Genomic DNA, 18,020 nt, shown 5'->3' with positions numbered 1-18,020 from the left:
TTAGTATAATACTTTCTAGGTCCATCCATTTTTCTGCAAATTTCATAACTTCATTTTTCTTTACCGCTGAGTAGAACTCCATTGTATAAATGTACCACATCTTCATTATCCACTCATCTGTTGAGGGACAGCTAGGAATAGCCCATTTTTTGATTGGCTTATTTGATTCCTTATTATTTAACTTTTTGAGTTCTTTGTATATACTCGATATTAATCCTCTTTCAGATGTATAGCTGATGAAGATTTTTTCCCATTCTCTAGGTTGCCTCTTTGCTTTATTCACTGTGTCCTTTGCAGTGCATAATCTTTGTAATTTCATGAGGTCCCAGTGACTAATCTGTGGTTTTATTGCCTGAGCAATTGGGGTTGTATTCAGAAAGTCTTTGCCAAGACCAACATGTTGAAGGGTTTCCCCTACATTTTCCTCTAGCAGTTTCAGAGTTTCAGGTCTGATATTAAGGTCTGTAATCCATTTGGACTTAATTCTTGTGCATGGAGAGAGAGGAGAATCTATTTTCATCCTTCTACAGATATATATCCAGTTTCCCAGCATCATTTGCTGAAGAGGCTGTCTTTCCTCTAATGAGTATTTTTGGCATTTTTATCGAATATCAGGTGGCTGTAGATACCTGGACTTACATCTGGGTCCTCTATTTTGTTCCCTTGATTTACATGCCTGTTTTTGTGCCAGTACCATGCTGTTTTTGTTATTATGGCTCTGTAGTATAGGTTAAAATTAGGTATGGTGATACCATCAGCCTTATTTTTGTTGCTCAGTATTATTTTAGAAATTCGAGTTTTTTTGTGATTCCAAATGAATTTTTGGGTTGTTTTTTCTATTTCCATGAAGAATGTCTTTGGAATTTTGATAGGGAATTTGTGTAGGTTGCTTTTGGTAAGATTGCCATGTTCACAATATTGATTCTTCCAATCCAGGAACAAGGGGTGTTTTTTCATTTTCTAGTGTCTTCTGCAATTTCTCGCTTGAGAGTTTTAAAGTTCTCATTTTAGAGATTCTTTACTTCCTTGGTTAGGTTTATTCCTAGGTACTTTATTTATTTATTTATTTTTTGATGCAATTGTGAATGGGGGTGATTCTCTGATTTCATCCTCTGTGTGTTTGTTGTTAGCATATATGAAGGCTACTGATTTCTGTGTATTTATTTTGTATCCTGCTACATGGCTGTAGGTGTTTATCAGCTCTAACAGTTTCCTAGTAGAGTCATTAGGGTCCTTTATGTATAGAATCATGTCATCTGCAAATATTGATAACTTGATCTCTTCCTTTCCAATTTGTATCACTTTTATATGTGTCTCTTGCCTTATTGCTATGGCTAAGACTTCCAGAACTATATTAAATAAAAGTGGGGACAGTGGACACCCTTGTCTTGTTCCTGATTTTAGTGGAAAAGCTTCCAGTTTTTCCCCATTTAGTAATATGTTGGCTGTAGGCTTGTCATAAATAGCTTTTATTATATTGAGATGTTCCTTCTATTACCAGTCTCTGTAGAACTTTTATCATGAAGGGATATTGGATTTTGTTGAACACTTTCTCTGCATCTAATGAGATGATCATGTGATCATGCCCTGTATATATCTGTTAGGTCCATTCCTTCTATGACCTCATTTAGTGCAGATGCCTCTCTGTTTATTTTTTCCCGGGATGACCTGTCAATTGATGAGAGTGGGGTGTTAAAGTCACCCACCACCACTGTGTTTGGTGTTATCTGTGACCTTAGTTCTAATAGTGTTTGTTTGATGAATTTTGGAGCCTCCATGTTAGGCGCATATATGTTTAGGATTGTAATGTCCTCCTGTTGGAGTGTGCCCTTAATCAATATAAAGTGACCTTCCTTGTCTTTCTTGATTAATGTTGGACTGAAATCTACCTTGTCAGATATTAGGATAGCAACCCCTGCTTGTTTTCTAGGCCCATTTGCTTGAAACACCGTTTTCCAACCTTTCACCCTAAGACAATGTCTATCCTTTGTAGAAAGGTGAGTTTCTTGGAGACAACAAATTGTAGGATCCTGCTTTTTAACCCAGTCTGCAAGCCTATATCTTTTGGTTGGGGCATTGAGGCCGTTGATATTAAGAGATATTATTAAAAGGTGTGTACTTATGTTTGCCTTTTTTTTTTTTTTTTTTTTTTTTTTTTGTGGTTCTGGTTCTGCCTTGCTCTCTTGTGTTAACTAGTATTTGAGTATTGCTTGTTTTTTCCAGGTTCCTTATATGTGTGCTTTTCCTTTTCTTAAGCATGGAGGATTCTTTCAAGTATTTTCTGTATAGCTGCTTTTGTCTTCAAATACTTCTTTAACCTGCTTTTGTCATGGAATGTCCTTATTTCTCCATCTATTTTAATGGATAAAGTTTTGCAGGATAAAGTAACCTTTGTTGACAGTTGTTATCTTTCAGAACTTGGAATACATCACTCCAAGCCCTTCTGGCTTTTAAAGTTTGTGTTGAATAATCTGCTGTAATCCTGATGGGCTTGCTTTTGTAGGTAACTTGATTTTTCTCTCTAACTGCATTCAATATTTTTTCTTTTGTTTGTGTGTTTGGTAGTTTGATTATAATATGGCGAGGAGAGGTTCTTTCCAGGTTTTGTCTGGCTGGGGTTCTAAAGGCGTCCTGTGTCTGCATTGGCACCTCTTTCCCAATTTGGGGGAAGTTTTCTTCTATGATTTTGTTGAAGACACCTACTATGTCTTTGGAGTGGAATTCTTCTCCTTCTACTATGCCCTGAATTCTTATATTTGACCTTTTCATAGTGTCCCAAATATCTTGAAATTCCCACTCATACTTTTCTATAAGTTTGTCTTTCTCTTTGTTGGCCTGTATTAGATCTACCACCTGGTCTTCTAGCTTAGATATTCTGTTCTCTTCTTCATCCATTCTACTGCTGAGATTTTTTTACAGTGTTTTTTATTTCATTAACTGTGTTCTTTATTGCTAGTAATTCTGACTGTTTTTTCATTATTATTTCTATTTCCTTATTTATGTCTTGTATTGTCTTCTTTATTTCATTAAATTGGTGTCCTGCGTCTTCAATTCCTTTGTTTTCTCTTTGACTCCTTTGATTTGTTTTTTGACTTCTTTGAACATATTTACAATCATTCTTTTGAAATCTTTCTGAGCCATTTCCTCTAACTCGTTCTCACTGGAGGTCATTTCTGATGTATTAATACTTTTAGGTGGATTTATATTTTCTTGCCTTTTAGTGTTTCTTGTGCTATAAAGTATATATTTTTGCATCTTGGGTTAAGTTAATGCTTGGATTTTCTAGCTAGCTGGGTATTCTTAGCTGTATCAATTGATCTGATGTTATATATCTTCAGGGTAGGAGCTTAAGGTGTTAGGTGTGGCTCTTAAGACTCTCAGAGCATCTACAATGGTGTTCCTCGGGGTTGAGTTTGCCTGCTATGGGAGTATTCAAGTAGGCTGAGTGGAATAAAATATAGGTAGATTCTAAAATTTAACTAAACACTGTACACATTCAATCAGAAACAGCACCAAGTATTTGTGTAAGAGTAGGTGTTAAAACAACCAGATCCTCTATCAACAAAGAGGTTAAGATTTCTGGTCTGTTGAGGCATCCAAGTCAGCTTGTGACCAAATGAGACCCTTCCCTGGTACAATCTCAGTTACTTTTTTGGAGCATTTTGGTCTCAGTCAAGTTGCTGGCTGGTTTCGTTAGGTTGCTGTTCTGATTTCTGGAGCTGGGCACTGGCTTTTCCTGTGGGGCAAACCGAGCCTGGCAACTGTGGCCCTCCAGCTGGACACCCCTGCTGCTGGAACCGCCACTGCCGCTGCTGCTGCTGCATCCGTTGCCACTGCTGCTAATGCTGCCGCTGCTGGATCTGCTGCTGCTGCTGGATCTGCCACTGGTGCTGCTGCTGCTGCTGCTGCTGCTGGAATTACTACTGCTGCCTCTGAAGGTGCCGCTGCTGGAACCACCACTGCTGCTGCTGCTGCTGAAACTGCTGCTGCTGGATCTGTTGCTGCTGCTGCTGGATCTGCTGCTGCTGGGGCTGCTATTGGTGGTGCCGGAGCTGCTGATGTTGCTGCCACACTCTGCTCCTGCTTGGGTCCTGCTGTCAGCTCAAGTTGGCGTGGCTGGTCCCGGGACCGCTGCTCTGTTCGCGGGAGCTGGGCACAGGTGGTGGAGGAGGGGAGGCTGCCGATGCTGCTCTAGTTCTCTCACTGTTCCACGTGTTCTTCTACCTTGTGATCTGCTTCTCTGTTGTTCACTGCTGCTCTCCCTTCACATTTCTAGAGTTTGCGGAGAGCTCCGGTGTGAGTGGAACCTCCCCTCACCTGGATTTTCCTGCGGCTCAAGCTGAGCCTGGTGGCTTTCTGGTGCACCGCCGCCAAGGTCGGCGGACCTGCTGGGGCCGCTTTTGCCAGACTGTGAGGGCTCTGGATGCTCTGGATCACTCCTACTTCTCCACTTCCATTTCAATTTCCTATACACCTCGCTTTTTAGTAAAAGTGTGTATTTTACTGAGTTTTTTTGGTCTTTTTCCCCCCTAGGCTGCTTTGGCGTGGTACCTATGCTGCCATTTTAACTGGAAGTCTTTTTGGTTTTTTGAGGTAGGGTTTTACTCTAGCCCAGGCTGACCTGGAATTCACTATGTAGTTTCAGGTTGACCTTGAACTCCTACTTCTGGCTCCCAAGTGCTGGGATGAAAGGTGTGTGCCACCATGCTCGGCTTGTGTGAGTTTTTAAAAATATTTTTATTTTTTTGCAAGCAGTTAGAGATAGAAAAAAGATAGAGAATGGGTGTGCCAGGGCCTCTAGCCATTGCAAATGAACTCCATATGCATGAGCCACTTTGTGTATCTGGTTTTACATGTGTATTGTGGAATTGAACCTGGGTCGTTAGGCTTTGCAGGCAGATGCCTTAATCACTGAGCCATCTCTCCAGCCCAGTGTCAGGTTTTATTTTTGTTTATTTTTTTTAGCTTTTCAAGGTAGGGTTTAGGGCTTCACTGTGGTCCAAGCTGACCTGGAATTCACTATGTAGTCCCAGGGTGGTCTTGAGCTCATGGTGATCCTCTTACCTCTGCTTCCTGAGTGCCGGGATTAAAGGCGTGCACCACCATGCCCAGCTCCAGTATTAGTTTTGACACTTGTGTAATCACCAGTACAACGAAGAGGACATTTTCCATCATCCCTAAAGATTCTTCTCAGCCTTTTGCAGCTAAACCTCTCCTGGGTCTCTGCCCCATGGCGAACTATCTGTCTGCGTTCTGTGACTAGACTCTTACTTTTCCTGGAATCTCATACACAGGACAGTCACGTGTCACTAGGCAATTTCTTTGTGCAAATGTCAGAGTGTACTTACATGAATTAAGATGACTTTGACATTACTGGGAGATTCAATCTTGTCAGACTACTGTTGTATATATAGTTTATCATTAACTGAAATGTTGCTGTGCAAGACATGAGGGGAACCTTCCTGTGCATTAAAAATATTTATTTACTTATTTATTGTTTATATATTTACTGCAAATGAACTTCAGACACAGGTGTCACTTTGCGCATCTGGCTTATGTGGGTACTGGGGAATTGAACCTGGATCCTTAGGCTTTGCAGGGAAGTGTCTTAACTGCTAAGCCATCTCTCTAGCCCAAGAACACATTTAATCCTCATAATACCCCTGTGAAGCTGGCACTGTACACACACACATTTTTTGGCATGGAAGACAGACACAGGTTGCCTTGCCTGTGGTTCAACATCTAGTAAGTGACACCAGATCCTGACTTAGCCTAACTCAAGGGCTGACTTTGTTTTCTTTTCTTTTCTTTCTTTCTTTCTTTCTTTCTTTCTTTCTTTCTTTCTTTCTTTCTTTCTTTCTTTCTTTCTTCCTTCCTTCCTTCCTTCCTTCCTTCCTTCCTTCCTTCCTTCCTTCCTTCCTTTCTTTTCTTTTTTTGGTTTTTTCGAGATAGGGTCTCACTGTAGCCCAGGCTGACCTGGAATTCACTCCGTAGTCTCAGGGTGGCCTTGAAGTCTCAGGGATCCTCCTACCTCTGCCTCCCGAGTGCTGGGATTGAAGGCATGTGCCACCATGCCCGGCTCTTTGTTTTTTGAGGCAAAGTTTTATTGGGTAAAAAGAAAGGAAAAGAAGAAAGCCGGTGCACCAGGTCTGCATCCTGGAGTTCAGGATCTCAGGATGAAGCCCTGAACTGTTCAGAGTGCCAGCTTTTACTGGAAATAACAACCTGATGTTTATAGTAAAAACAGGATTGGGAGTTAAACCAACCACAAAATTATATAATGTTAAACAAGGTGGGGGGGGGGGGCTGGAGAGATGGCTTAGCATTTAAGTGCTTGCCTGTGAAGCCTAAGGACCCCAGTTCGAGGCTCGGTTCCCCAGGTTCCACGTTAGCCAGATGCACAAGGGGCGTACGTGTCTGGAGTTTGTTTGCAGTGGCTGGAAGCCCTGGCGCGCCCATTCTCTCCCTCTCCCTCTATCTGTCTTTCTCTCTGTGTCTGTCGCTCTCAAATAAATAAATAAAAAATGAACAAAAAATATTAAAAAAAAACAAGGCGTGGGGCTATTACAAGAAGTCACAAGGTTACACAGGTCACATAGGAAGAACTGAGGCAAGAAACATCCTATGCTGTGTAATCACAAAGATATTTAGAAACAAGGAGATACAGGAGGTAATAGTACATTGCACAGAGGCATCATTCCATTCTTTAGGTAACAGTAAACATCTGCATTGCATAGAGGGATCATCCCATTCCTTATACATTCCATTTTCCATTTCCCCCTCTGATATGACACTAAGTCAGATCCTTGACTTGTGAAGAAGAGTGTCTAGGGTGTTTTTATCTAAGGGGTATATTGTGTCTATATATCTACTTGGAGCATTAGTAATACAGAGTCCTATGGTAAGGCCTAAGAGCAGCAGTATCAAGGGCCAGTGATAGAAGAGACAAGGGAAGTTAGCCATGGTGACCAACTAAACATAGACTGAAACCGATTACTAGTGGCTTGTCTCTGAAGTTCTTTCTTTGAGATTTTCTCTATCTAAAGCCAGTGTATTTCAGATAATTCCTGACTGATTGGCATAAAAGCAACAAGTTTTACCTAAAGCCGTACATAGGCCCCCTTGTTTCATAAAGAGTAAGTCTAATCCTCTTCTATCTTGTCCCCTCCACTTTCATGGCTGTTGGAGTGGTTAGGAGGACCTGGAGGGGACCCTTCCAATGTCCCAATATAGTGTCTCTTGATCCAAACTGTCCTAAGATGAAAGGGATGGGGGCAAACAGGTTATGTCTGAAAAGCAGCCTTGATTGCTGGAACAATGGACTCCTGGACTCTTTGTAAGACATGTATAGAAAGAAGCCTTTCAGACATGGCTCAGTGGTTAAGGTGTTTGCCTGTGAAGCCTAAGGACCCAGATTTGGTTCTCCAGGTCCCACATAAGCCAGATGCACAAGGTGGCCCATGTGTCTGGAGTTCGTTTGCAGTGGCTAGAGGCCCTGGTGTACCCATTCTCTCTCTCTCTGTATCTCTCCCTCCCACTCTCTGTCTCTAATAAATAAATTAAAAAACGAAAAAGAAAGAAGCCTTTCATTAGTAAAGTCAGTTATCTGTTCAAGGCACATCAGGAAAGGATTGTGGGGGGAAGGGTTCCATATATATATATATATATTTTTTTTTTTTTTTTGGTTTTTCGAGGTAGGGTCTCACTCTAGCCCAGGCTGACCTGGAATTCACTGTGGAGTCTCAGGGTGGCCTCGAACTCACAATGATCCTCCTACCTCTGCCTCCCGAGTGCTGGGATTAAAGGCGTGCGCCACCACGCCCGGCTCCATACATATTTTAAATGGAGTAATTCCTTTTACATACACCTGGCCCTTAACAGGGCTAAGGGAAGGAGTCTCACCTATCCTTCACCAGTCTCTAGGGTTAATTTAGTTTAAGTCTCCTTCAAGGCCTGATTCATCCTGTCTACTTGTCCTGAACTTTGGGGATGATAGGTGAATGTAATTTCCAATTAACCCCCAATGTCTAAGTCAATTCCCTAGTGATTTTTGACACAAAGGCAGGCCCACTATCTGATCTTATCCTGAGGCACAACCCACAGCAGAGAATTATCTCCTCTTAACAATTTCTTAGTCACTATTTGAGCTGTCTCACACTTGGTTGGGAAAGCTTCCACCCATCCTGAAGAGTATCAGCATAAACAAGTAAATATTTATATCCATACTGACCTGGCTTTACCTTGGTGAAATTAACTTCCCAGTATCTACCTGGCTCTGTTCCCCACTCCCTTGCCCCCATTGGTGGCACCTTACCAGAGGAGGCATTTGTCTGTTGGCAGGCCTGACCCAGGTGGTGATGTCCTTGATTGTGTCGGTACCTGGGAAGAAAAACTTGGCTAGCTTGTTGTTTCCTAAGTGAGTTCCTTCATGTAGCTGCTTAGCCAGTCTCCACCCTAAGGCTTGGGGCAGCATCAGCTGTCCATTCTCCAGCTGGTGCCATCTTTGTGGGGTCTGTTTCTTTATCAGATGAGAGGTGAGCTGTAGGTCCTATTCCTTGTATGTTGGTTGCTCAGGAAGAGTAGGTACTGGAAGGGTGACCAGACAATCTGACGGGTGCTGAGAGGCAGCACTCTTTGCTGCTAGTTCTGCCAGTCCATTTCCTCTTACTTCTGTGGTCTCCAGACAATAGATTATGGTTACTTTAGCAGGTGCCCAAATGGCAGCCAATAAGTCCAAATTTTATTTTTTATTTTTAATGCCTTTACCTTCTGCTGTTAATAGGAGATGGCCCCCTGTACATGTGCCGTGGCAAATGCATAATGGCTGTCTGGGTAGATACCTACTGTCTTGTCTTTTCCCAATATAAGAGCCTTGAGCAGTGCTATCAGTTCAGCTTTCTGAGCTGATGTACCCCAAGGTAGGGCCTTGGCCCACAGGGTTTCTTCCAAAGTCACTACGGCTGCCGCTGCATACCTGATTCCATCCACGACAAAGCTGCTGCCATCAGAGCACATCACCAGATCAGTGTCTGGCCAGGCCAATCTGTCAGGTATGGGCGGAGTCCATGGAAGACTGAGGTGATCTCTAGGCAGATGTGCAGAGGGGTTGACACCTTATCAGTTTCTGGCAGTGGGAGGCTGGGTTCAAAGTCTTGATTTGGTGAAATTATCCTTGGCTGATCTAAGAGCAATGCCTTCTTGGAGTTTGTGTCTCAAGTAGATTGCCTTATGCACACACACACAGTTGAGCCTTCCTGGCTAATACGCAATGGTACAGATGTTCTGTTTTTTTTTTTTTTTTGAGAGTGACAGACAAGGAGGGAGGGAGGGAGAGAATGGGCATACCAGGGCTTCCACCCACTGCAAACGTACTCCATGTGCCCTCTTGTGCATCTGACTTATGTGGGTCCTGCGGAATCGAGCCTTGAACTGGGGTCTTTAGGCTTCACAGGCAAGTGTGTAACCACTAAGCCATCTCTCCAGCCCCTAGCCCAGATGTTTTAAGTTGTTCAGGAGGTGTTCTGTGGCAGAGAGACATTCTTCCTTCGTTTCTTTTTTTATTAATTAATTTATTTATTTGAGAGTGACAGACACAGAGAGAAAGATAGAGGGAGAGAGAGAGAATGGGCGCGACAGGGCTTCCAGCCTCTGCAAATGAACTCCAGATGCGTGCGCCCCCTTGTGCATCTGGCTAACGTGGGACCTGGGGAACCGAGCCTCGAACCGGTGTCCTTAGGCTTCACAGACAAGTGCTTAACTGCTAAGCCATCTCTCCAGCCCTTTCCATGACTTTAAATAGCATATGACAGTAAGCAAGAGCAAAAGGAAAAGACAGAGCCGAGAGCTAAGCACCCTGGCATTCCTTGTCTTACTCTGACGTTGTTTGTTTTTACCTATGAAATTTATTTTACCCATTTGTAATACATAAGGTAATGGGGTCTTCTCTATGTCTAACCTGCTTAGACTTCCAAAGACTAAGAATTACGTCTGTGCTTATGACTTTGTGACCCATCTACCATAGGACATCACCTGTGCCTAAGGTAAACTGAATTCACATTAAGTCTATGTCCCTCTATAAAATTTTTAGAGCATCCTTAAACGTCTGTAAACAGTTGAAAAATCTTTAGGCATGGTGTTTAGGTTTAGCCTGAAAATTAGGTTTCTGTTCCTTCTAAAAGGAAAGTAAGCCGGGCGTGGTGGTGCACGCCTTTAATCCTAGCACTCAGGAGGCAGAGGTAGGAGGATCGCCGAGAGTTCGAAGCCACCCTGAGAATACATAGTGAATTCTAGGTCAGCCTGAGCTAGAGTGAGACCCTACCTTAGAAAACCAAAAAAAAAAAAAAAGGAAAGTAATTTTAAGTAAAATTTGGTCTTTTTAGATCTTTTATATCCTTTCTGTATACACACATCTTCATCCACATACTTTAACATTCTGATCTAAGTTTCACTCAAATAGCATTTTTAACAAGCATTCTATGTCCAACATTGAAAAATACCTTCCCAGTTCCTTCAATCATCTCATCTCAACCCATAACCATCTTTCTTATAAAACTATTAAGAAAAACTGCACCAAATTGATTAATCTTATTACCTACTGACAAAGAAGCAAGTAGTCTGGCTTTGAAGAGTTAACCATTTTACTATTGGAAATTTGTAGAAAAAAAGCCTTCCTTAGTATATAGGTCACCAAAAAATCTCTACCTGACAATAAGACTTGCTGAATAATACCGATATATATAGCTTCAGATTTTATATAACCCATTGATTTGAGATAGCTCCTATTAATAAACTCCATGAAATACACTTTCTATGAATACAGGCAAAACATGACAACCATTTTGGGAATAATCTTTATCAATACCTCTAACACATTTGGAAATGGTTTTATTAGGAGTAACTAAGGCAAATTTTTGTTTCTATCTTGAGGCAGGCTGGCCTAGAACTCAGGCAAGTTGCCTTCTCCTTTTAAGTAACAGGACATTACAATCTTTTAAAATACCTGGCAAATTATGAGTCACTACCTCAGAGAGAATTTTGTTGTTTTTTAATAATCCTCTAGTAAGCTGAAGTTGACCTACAACATAAACTCAGTAATTATATTCATGAGATCATGTAACAAAATATGGCTTTGTTTACATAAAATTTTAGCTCACCATAGGCTTTAGTTAAGTCTGACTTTTAAAGACCAAAACCAACAAACCTTGAAGTAAATGAAATATCAACAAAAGCTTTAGGAGAGACCTGTTGGACTAATTGGATTAATAAAGAAACCAAAAGGTGTCTATAAACAATGTCTTATTTATTTAAAGCCCAAGCAAAAGAGGAAATATCAGGCACTGTCCAAATTAAAATTATTTACTTATTTTTATCAAGCAATTTAAAAATCACATGGTTTAAAATGTGGGGTCGGGCTATCACATTGGAACCCTGAATCGGAGATCCTCCTGTCTCAGCTTCCAGTGTAGCCAGGTGTTGTGGTCAGGTTTGCATTGCTGGTAGAAATCACCCAACCAAGAGCAGCTTGTGGGAAAAAAAGAGGTTTATTTTGGCTTACAGTCTTGAGGGGGAAGCTCCACGATGGCAGAGGAAAATGATGGCAGGAGCAGAGGGTGGACATCACTCCCTGACCAGCATAAGATGGACAACAGGAACAGGAGAATGTGCCACACACTGGCATTGGGAAACTATCTATAATGCCCATAAGCCCACCCCCAACAATATACTCCCTCTAGGAGGTGTTAACTCCCAAATCTCCATCAGCTGGGAACCTAGCATTCAGAACACCTAAGTTTATGGGGGACACCTGAATCAAACACCATACTAGGATAATAGGCCTACTTCATTTTGCTGTTTATCTCTTTTTTTCCCATGAAGATCTTTAAAGTGCTTTTTAACCAGTTTTAAGGGTGATTTTTCAACAGAATGATTTTGACCTATATCTTCAAAGACGAGGACAATACAAACGAACACAATACCAAACACAAACATGCTAGCAATAACGGTTCTCCTGACACTGCCACCTGGCTTCCAAACCAAAACTGAACCAGAAACAGACCTCTGTTCGAAGTCTCTGAACAGAGCCTGAGAAGGTCAAGGACGGCCCCTTGATCCCTGGTCCAGGGGACTTAATGCTGCATCCAGCTTCCCTCTTAGACCCAGAAAATGTGCAAAACCAGAAAACCAGAAAAACCAGGAAAAGAAAGAAAAACAAAAAGAAGAGTGGAAAAAGCACCTCTGAAGGTTTCTTACCCAATAAAGGAGGGGGCTGGCAGTCCTAGGCAAAGTTTCCCATCAATGGCTTGCTACCAACTCCAACACTGGGAATGTGCAGATGGATGGAGATATGGTTCTTGGGCTGAGATTAGGGTCCTTCTACGGTTCAGTCATCCCTGAGTTGGGAAGGGAGGTCTTGAAATGTGGATCAAGGATGAGCCCCCAAGATGTTATGGGGTCTGGTGTCCAACAAGTAAGACCATCAATTCACAGAATGTGAAACAAAGTTTCATTGGGTAAAAAGAAAAAGAGGAAAGCTGGTGTATCAGGTCTGCATCCCAGAGTTCAGTATCTCAGAATGCAGCCTGGTTTTTAATTTTTTTTTATTATTGACAACTTTCATAATTATAGAAAATAAACCATGAGAATGCCACACCCCACCTTCCCCTTCACAATTTCACTCTCCATCATATCCCCTCCCCCTCTCTGTCAGTCTCTTTTATTTTGATGTCATCATCTTTTCCTCCTATTATAAGGGTCTTGTGTAGGTAGTTAGTACCAGGCACTGTGAGATCATGGATATCCAGGCCATTTTTTTCCTATCAACAACTTCCATAATTGTAAATAATAACCCATGGTAATTCCCTCCCTCCCCCCACTTTCCCTTTTTTAAAAACTTTTTTATTTATTTATTTGAGAATGACAGACACAGAGAGAAAGACAGGTAGAGGGAGAGAGAGAGAATGGGCGCGCCAGGGCTTCCAGCCTCTGCAAACGAACTCCAGACGCGTGCGCCCCCTTGTACATCTGGCTAACGTGGTACCTGGGGAACCGAGCCTTGAACTGGGGTCCTTAGGCTTCACAGGCAAGTGCTTAACCGCTAAGCCATCTCTCCAGCCCTCCACTTTCCCTTTTGAAACTCCATCATATCCTGTCCTCCTCTCAATCAGTCTTTTACTTTGATGTCATGATCTTTTCTTCCTATTATGATGGTCTTGTGTAGGTAGTGTCAGGCACTGTGAGGTCGTGGGTATCCAGGCCATTTTGTGTGGAAGAGTGTATTGTACAGAGTCCTACCCTTCCTTTGGCTCTTACATTCTTTCCACCACCTCTTCCACAATGGACCCTGAGCCTTGGAAGGTGTGACAGAGATATTTTAGCATTAAACATTCCTGTCACTTCTCTGCACTGTGGTGTCTTTTTCCTTTTTTGCTTTTGTTTTTGGGGTAGGGTCTCGCTCTAGCCCAGGCTGACCTGGAATTCACTATGTAGTCTCAGGGTGGCCTTGAATTCATGGCAATCCTCATATTTCTGCCTCCTGAGGACTGGGATTAAAGGTGTGTGCCACCATGCCAGGCTCTGTAGTGCCTTCTGAGTCATCCCAAGGTCACTGCCATCTGAAAAGAGGAGCTTCTCTAACCAAAAGTGATAGTAGCATTAATATATAGGTATGAACATTATGAGAAATGCTTACAGGGCAGTTTGGTGAACATAGTATATGTATTTAGCCAGATACCAGCAGGTGTTACACCCCTAGGGCTCATGACTTCCCCACCATAGGTTTTTTAGTATCAGGCATGTATTCCCTCCTGTGGAGACGGCCTCCAGTCCAATTAAAGAGCAGTTGGTTTCCCCCATAACAGACATGCCACTATTGTACCTATTGGCTCATTTGGCCTGGCTGGCCAACCTTAAGAGTTGCAGTGTCCACTGTTGTTTATTTCCACTGATGCCTTCTCTCTTATGGAGTTGCATGCAGCAAAGCTTTTTCCAGCTTTCTGTCATCTGGTCTACATGGAGGAGGTTTTCAGCTCAATCCCAGCTTGGTTTCTCAGTGACCTTGCAGCCCAAGTATGGGGAGTCTTCAGCAATAGGGTCTTACCATCTACTCTTGGTAGACCTTGGCAATGGCCTGTAATGCTTTGTGGGTATCAGGGACCTCCCTGGCTAACAACTCACTGGAAAGTATCTCACCCCTGGCACTGAAAATTTTCTAGTAACAATCTATGGCCTCTGGGTGTTCCATTGTCCCAAAATGTAGGTTTCCATATGGCTTATTATTTGTGTTTCCTTTTTTTATTTTTTATTTATTTATTTTTTATTTGTTTAATAGAGAGGGGGGCAGAGGCTTTGCAGGCAAACGCCTTAACTGCTAAGCCATCTCGCCAGCCCCCTCCTTTTTTAGATAGGGTCTCACTTTTATTTTGTTTTTATTTTTCCTTTTGCTTTTTATTTTTATTTATTTATTTGAGAGCAACAGACAGAGAGAGAAAGAGGCAGAGAGAGAGAGAGGAGAGTGGGCGTGCCAGGGCTTCTAGCCACTGCAAACAAACTCCAGATGCGTGCGCCCCCTTGTGCATCTGGCTAATGTGGGTCCTGGGGAATCGAGCCTTGAACCAGGGTCCTTAGGTTTCACAGGCAACCGCTTAACCGTTAAGCCATCTCTCCAGCTCTATTTGTGTTTCTTTTAACATTTTATTTTGGTTTGTTTTTGAGGAGTCCTCAAACTATAATGGAGGCTGGGCTGGAACTATGTTGCTCAGAGTGGCCTTGGCTCTTCTTTCCTCAACCTTCTGAGTAATGAGATTATAGGAGCAAGGCACCACAGCTGGCCAAGGGTTGACTCATGTGTGTCATATGGTGATCATGAGTACTTAGGGATGGGAATTGTATTCTAAGAAACATTTTGTTTTTCACTCTTGGTAATAGTTCTTCCATGACTAAAGATATTGCTGAGCTACACATGGCAGTATCCTTATATTAAGCTCTTGGAGAAATCCAGGATGCTTCTGGGAGCACCATTTTTTATACAACTTTCAAAACTATGACCAAAGGTTAGGATAGAATATTACGAATAAAAAAACCCCCTGCTCTTGGAGGGGAGTGTTTACTTAGACAGTGACAGTGACCTTTTGTGCACCTTTGTTTTAGCAGTCACTGGTAACAGGGCTATTCATGTAGGTGTGTCCAAATCCCACTTGTCCACTACTGATGGTCACATTAATGACTTTTCTACCACACAATTAAATAGGGCTTTGAACAGCCTTGCTCTGGGGATGAGAGCGTGACTTACGTGATGACTCGGTATCTGGAGTCCCTGTTCTAGGAGCAGCGGAGCCACTGAAGGTCAGGCAGCGTGGGTGGACACTGCACATCTCTCCTGTGACTCACACACAGCCTGCCTCTCTGAGAAGCAATAGCTGTGGGTGGTTGCAAAGCCACATTCATCTCCCACTCTTGTTTTATCGGACTGTGTGGATTGGTACCCCTGAGTTCTTGAAATCACACACTAGCTTGTCTGTGTGATATCTAGTCTGCCCAGCTGTGCAGGTGTCAGGGCAGGGGTTTCCTCTGCATGTGTTCATCGTGTGTGTGGACATGAAATTATAGGCACTGGGGAGATGGCTCAGTTAGTAAAGTGCTTACCATGCAAACATAAGGAGCTGAGTTTCTATCCCCAGCACCCACAGAAAAGACAGGTATAGTGGAATGCACCTGTAATTTCAACTCTGGAGAGGTGGAGACAGAGCCCTGGTGCTTGCTGGCTAGCTAATCTAGCCAGATCTCCACGTCCAGTTCAGTGTGAGACCTTGTCTTAAAAAGTAAGGTGGAGAAAGACATCTGACATGTTACTTCTTGTCTCCACAGGTACACACACACATGCACCTGCTCCCCCAAAACATGCATGTATACTACATATACATACACACAGAGAAGTGAGATTCTAACACCTTTCTCTGTAGCTTTTCTCATTTGGTAATGTTGCATGATGTTCATATACAACACTGTCCAGGTACTTGCCTGTTGGCAATACCACGGCTATGTCACAAGGCGATGGCTGTTGATGACTTCCTTGATCTTCAGCACCCAGGATAAGGTGTTCCTGCAGTCACAGAATGTCAGAGTTCAAAGCTCCTGGAGGATAATTATTATTATTATTATTGTTGTTGTTGTTTTGTATAACCTGTTTTGCAGATGACATACAGAAGTTTACTTAGTACAGTGTATAAACATAAAGATTTAAAAATATTTTTAAAATAATATTTTATTTATTAGAGAGAGAGAGAAAGAGAGAGAATGGGCATGCCAGGGCCTCTAGCCACTGTAAATGAACTCCAGACACATGTGCATCTGGCTTATGTGGGTTCTGGGGAATCAAACCTAGATCCTTAGGCTTCACAGGCAAATGCCTTACCTGTTAAGCCATCTCTCTAGCCCTAAATATATATTTAATTGTTTTCTTCAAGGTAGGGTCTCTCTCTAGCTCAGGCTGACCTGGAATTCACCATGTAGTCTCAGGGTGGTCTCAAACTCATGCCTCACAGGGCTAACATGAGTCTTTTATTTCTTAAGGTGGCTTCATACATATCTATTGGAGAGAAAATGTGAAGTATAAGAAAATGTAAAAATGCAAGGTTGAGGAGATGATTCCGTGGTTAAAGGCATTTGCTTGAAAAACTTGCTGGTCTGGGTTCAATTCCTCAGCTCCCTTATAAAGCAAATACAAAAAGTGGCACATGGATCTGGCATTCATTTGCAGTGGCAACACACATACACGAGTTTCTCTTTCTCTTTTTGTTTTTTTGAGGAAGGGTCTCGCTCTAGCCCCAGCTGACCTGGACTTCACTCTGTGTCTCAGGGTGGCCTCGAACTCACTATGATCCTTCTACCTCTGCCTTCCAAGCGCTGGGATTAAAGGCGTGCACCACCACGCCCGGCTTTCTCTCACTCTCTCGACTGTGTATGTACAAATAAAAATATTTTTAAAAATGTAAAAAAGAGAGCGACTATGATGCATTTCTACCACCATAATAACCACATTTGTCATCATTTTCCTTCCTTCCCACATCTCTAATCTTTATTTCCTTTTTCCTTCTGTAATGTTACAAATGGATATGCAACTCTGCATTTCTCATGTAACATTATATTAAGATTTCATATCACTTAAAAAGGAGACTTTGCTGGGCATGGTGGTTCACGCCTTTAATCTTAGCACTTGGGAGGCAGAGGTAGGAGGATCACCGTGAATTTGAAGCCACCCTGAGACTACATAGTGAATTCCAGGTCAGCCTGGGCCAGAGTGAGACCCTAATTCAAAAAACAAAAAAACAACAACAACAAAAAAAAGGAGACCTTGGCAATTTAATGGGGAAAATTAGTATTTACTATATTATTATGATTATTACATATATTATCATATATAATGTATTATATATAATATTAGTATTATTTCCTTAATGTTTTAGCATATTAATATTCTTTAAAATGTTTTCTGTCTTCATATTTAGTAAAGTAGCTGTTACACTTTGTATTTTCCTGGTTTCAGATGTCTTGAATGATGCCATATTTGATGAAGATCATGATGAGATGGTTATTGTGAAGGACATAGACATGTTTTCCATGTGTGAACATCATCTCGTTCCATTTATTGGAAGGGTAAGATTTTCCTCATTTCCTAGTACTTTTTAAAAATTTTTATTTATTTATTTATTTGAGAGAAAAAGGTGGGGGTGGGGGAGAATATGAGTGCACCAGGGCTTTCAGCTTCTGCAAATGAGCTCTAGACACATGTGACACCTTGTGCGTCTGGCTTTTGTGAGTTCTGGGGATTCGAATCTGGGTTCTTTGGCTTTGCAGGCAAACACATTAACTGCTAAGCCATCGCTCCAATCTGCTACCACTTTTAAAAATTTCATTTATTAACTTATTTGAGAGAGAGAGAAAGAGAGAGAGAGAGAGAGGGAAAGAAAGAAAAGAGAGAACAGCATGCCAGGGCCCCCAGCCACTGCAAATGAACTCCAGATGCA

General features: G+C 42.1%; 1 protein-coding gene across 1 annotated transcript in view; it reads left to right on the top strand.

Annotated features, from left to right (window-relative positions):
* The window catches only part of Gch1 (GTP cyclohydrolase 1), a 69,989-nt gene that overhangs the window by 29,640 nt on the left and 22,329 nt on the right, over positions 1 to 18,020 (top strand). Inside the window, exon 2 of the mRNA XM_045155633.1 lies at positions 17,540 to 17,649. Within this exon, the coding sequence (XP_045011568.1) occupies positions 17,540 to 17,649 (110 nt within the window). The remainder of the gene's footprint in view (positions 1 to 17,539; positions 17,650 to 18,020) is intronic.

Source organism: Jaculus jaculus, chromosome 7, assembly GCF_020740685.1.
Source record: "Jaculus jaculus isolate mJacJac1 chromosome 7, mJacJac1.mat.Y.cur, whole genome shotgun sequence".
Taxonomy (NCBI): Eukaryota; Metazoa; Chordata; class Mammalia; order Rodentia; family Dipodidae; genus Jaculus; species Jaculus jaculus.
The sequence above is the reverse complement of the archived record's forward strand: the minus strand, read 5'-3'. Positions and strand labels throughout refer to the sequence as shown.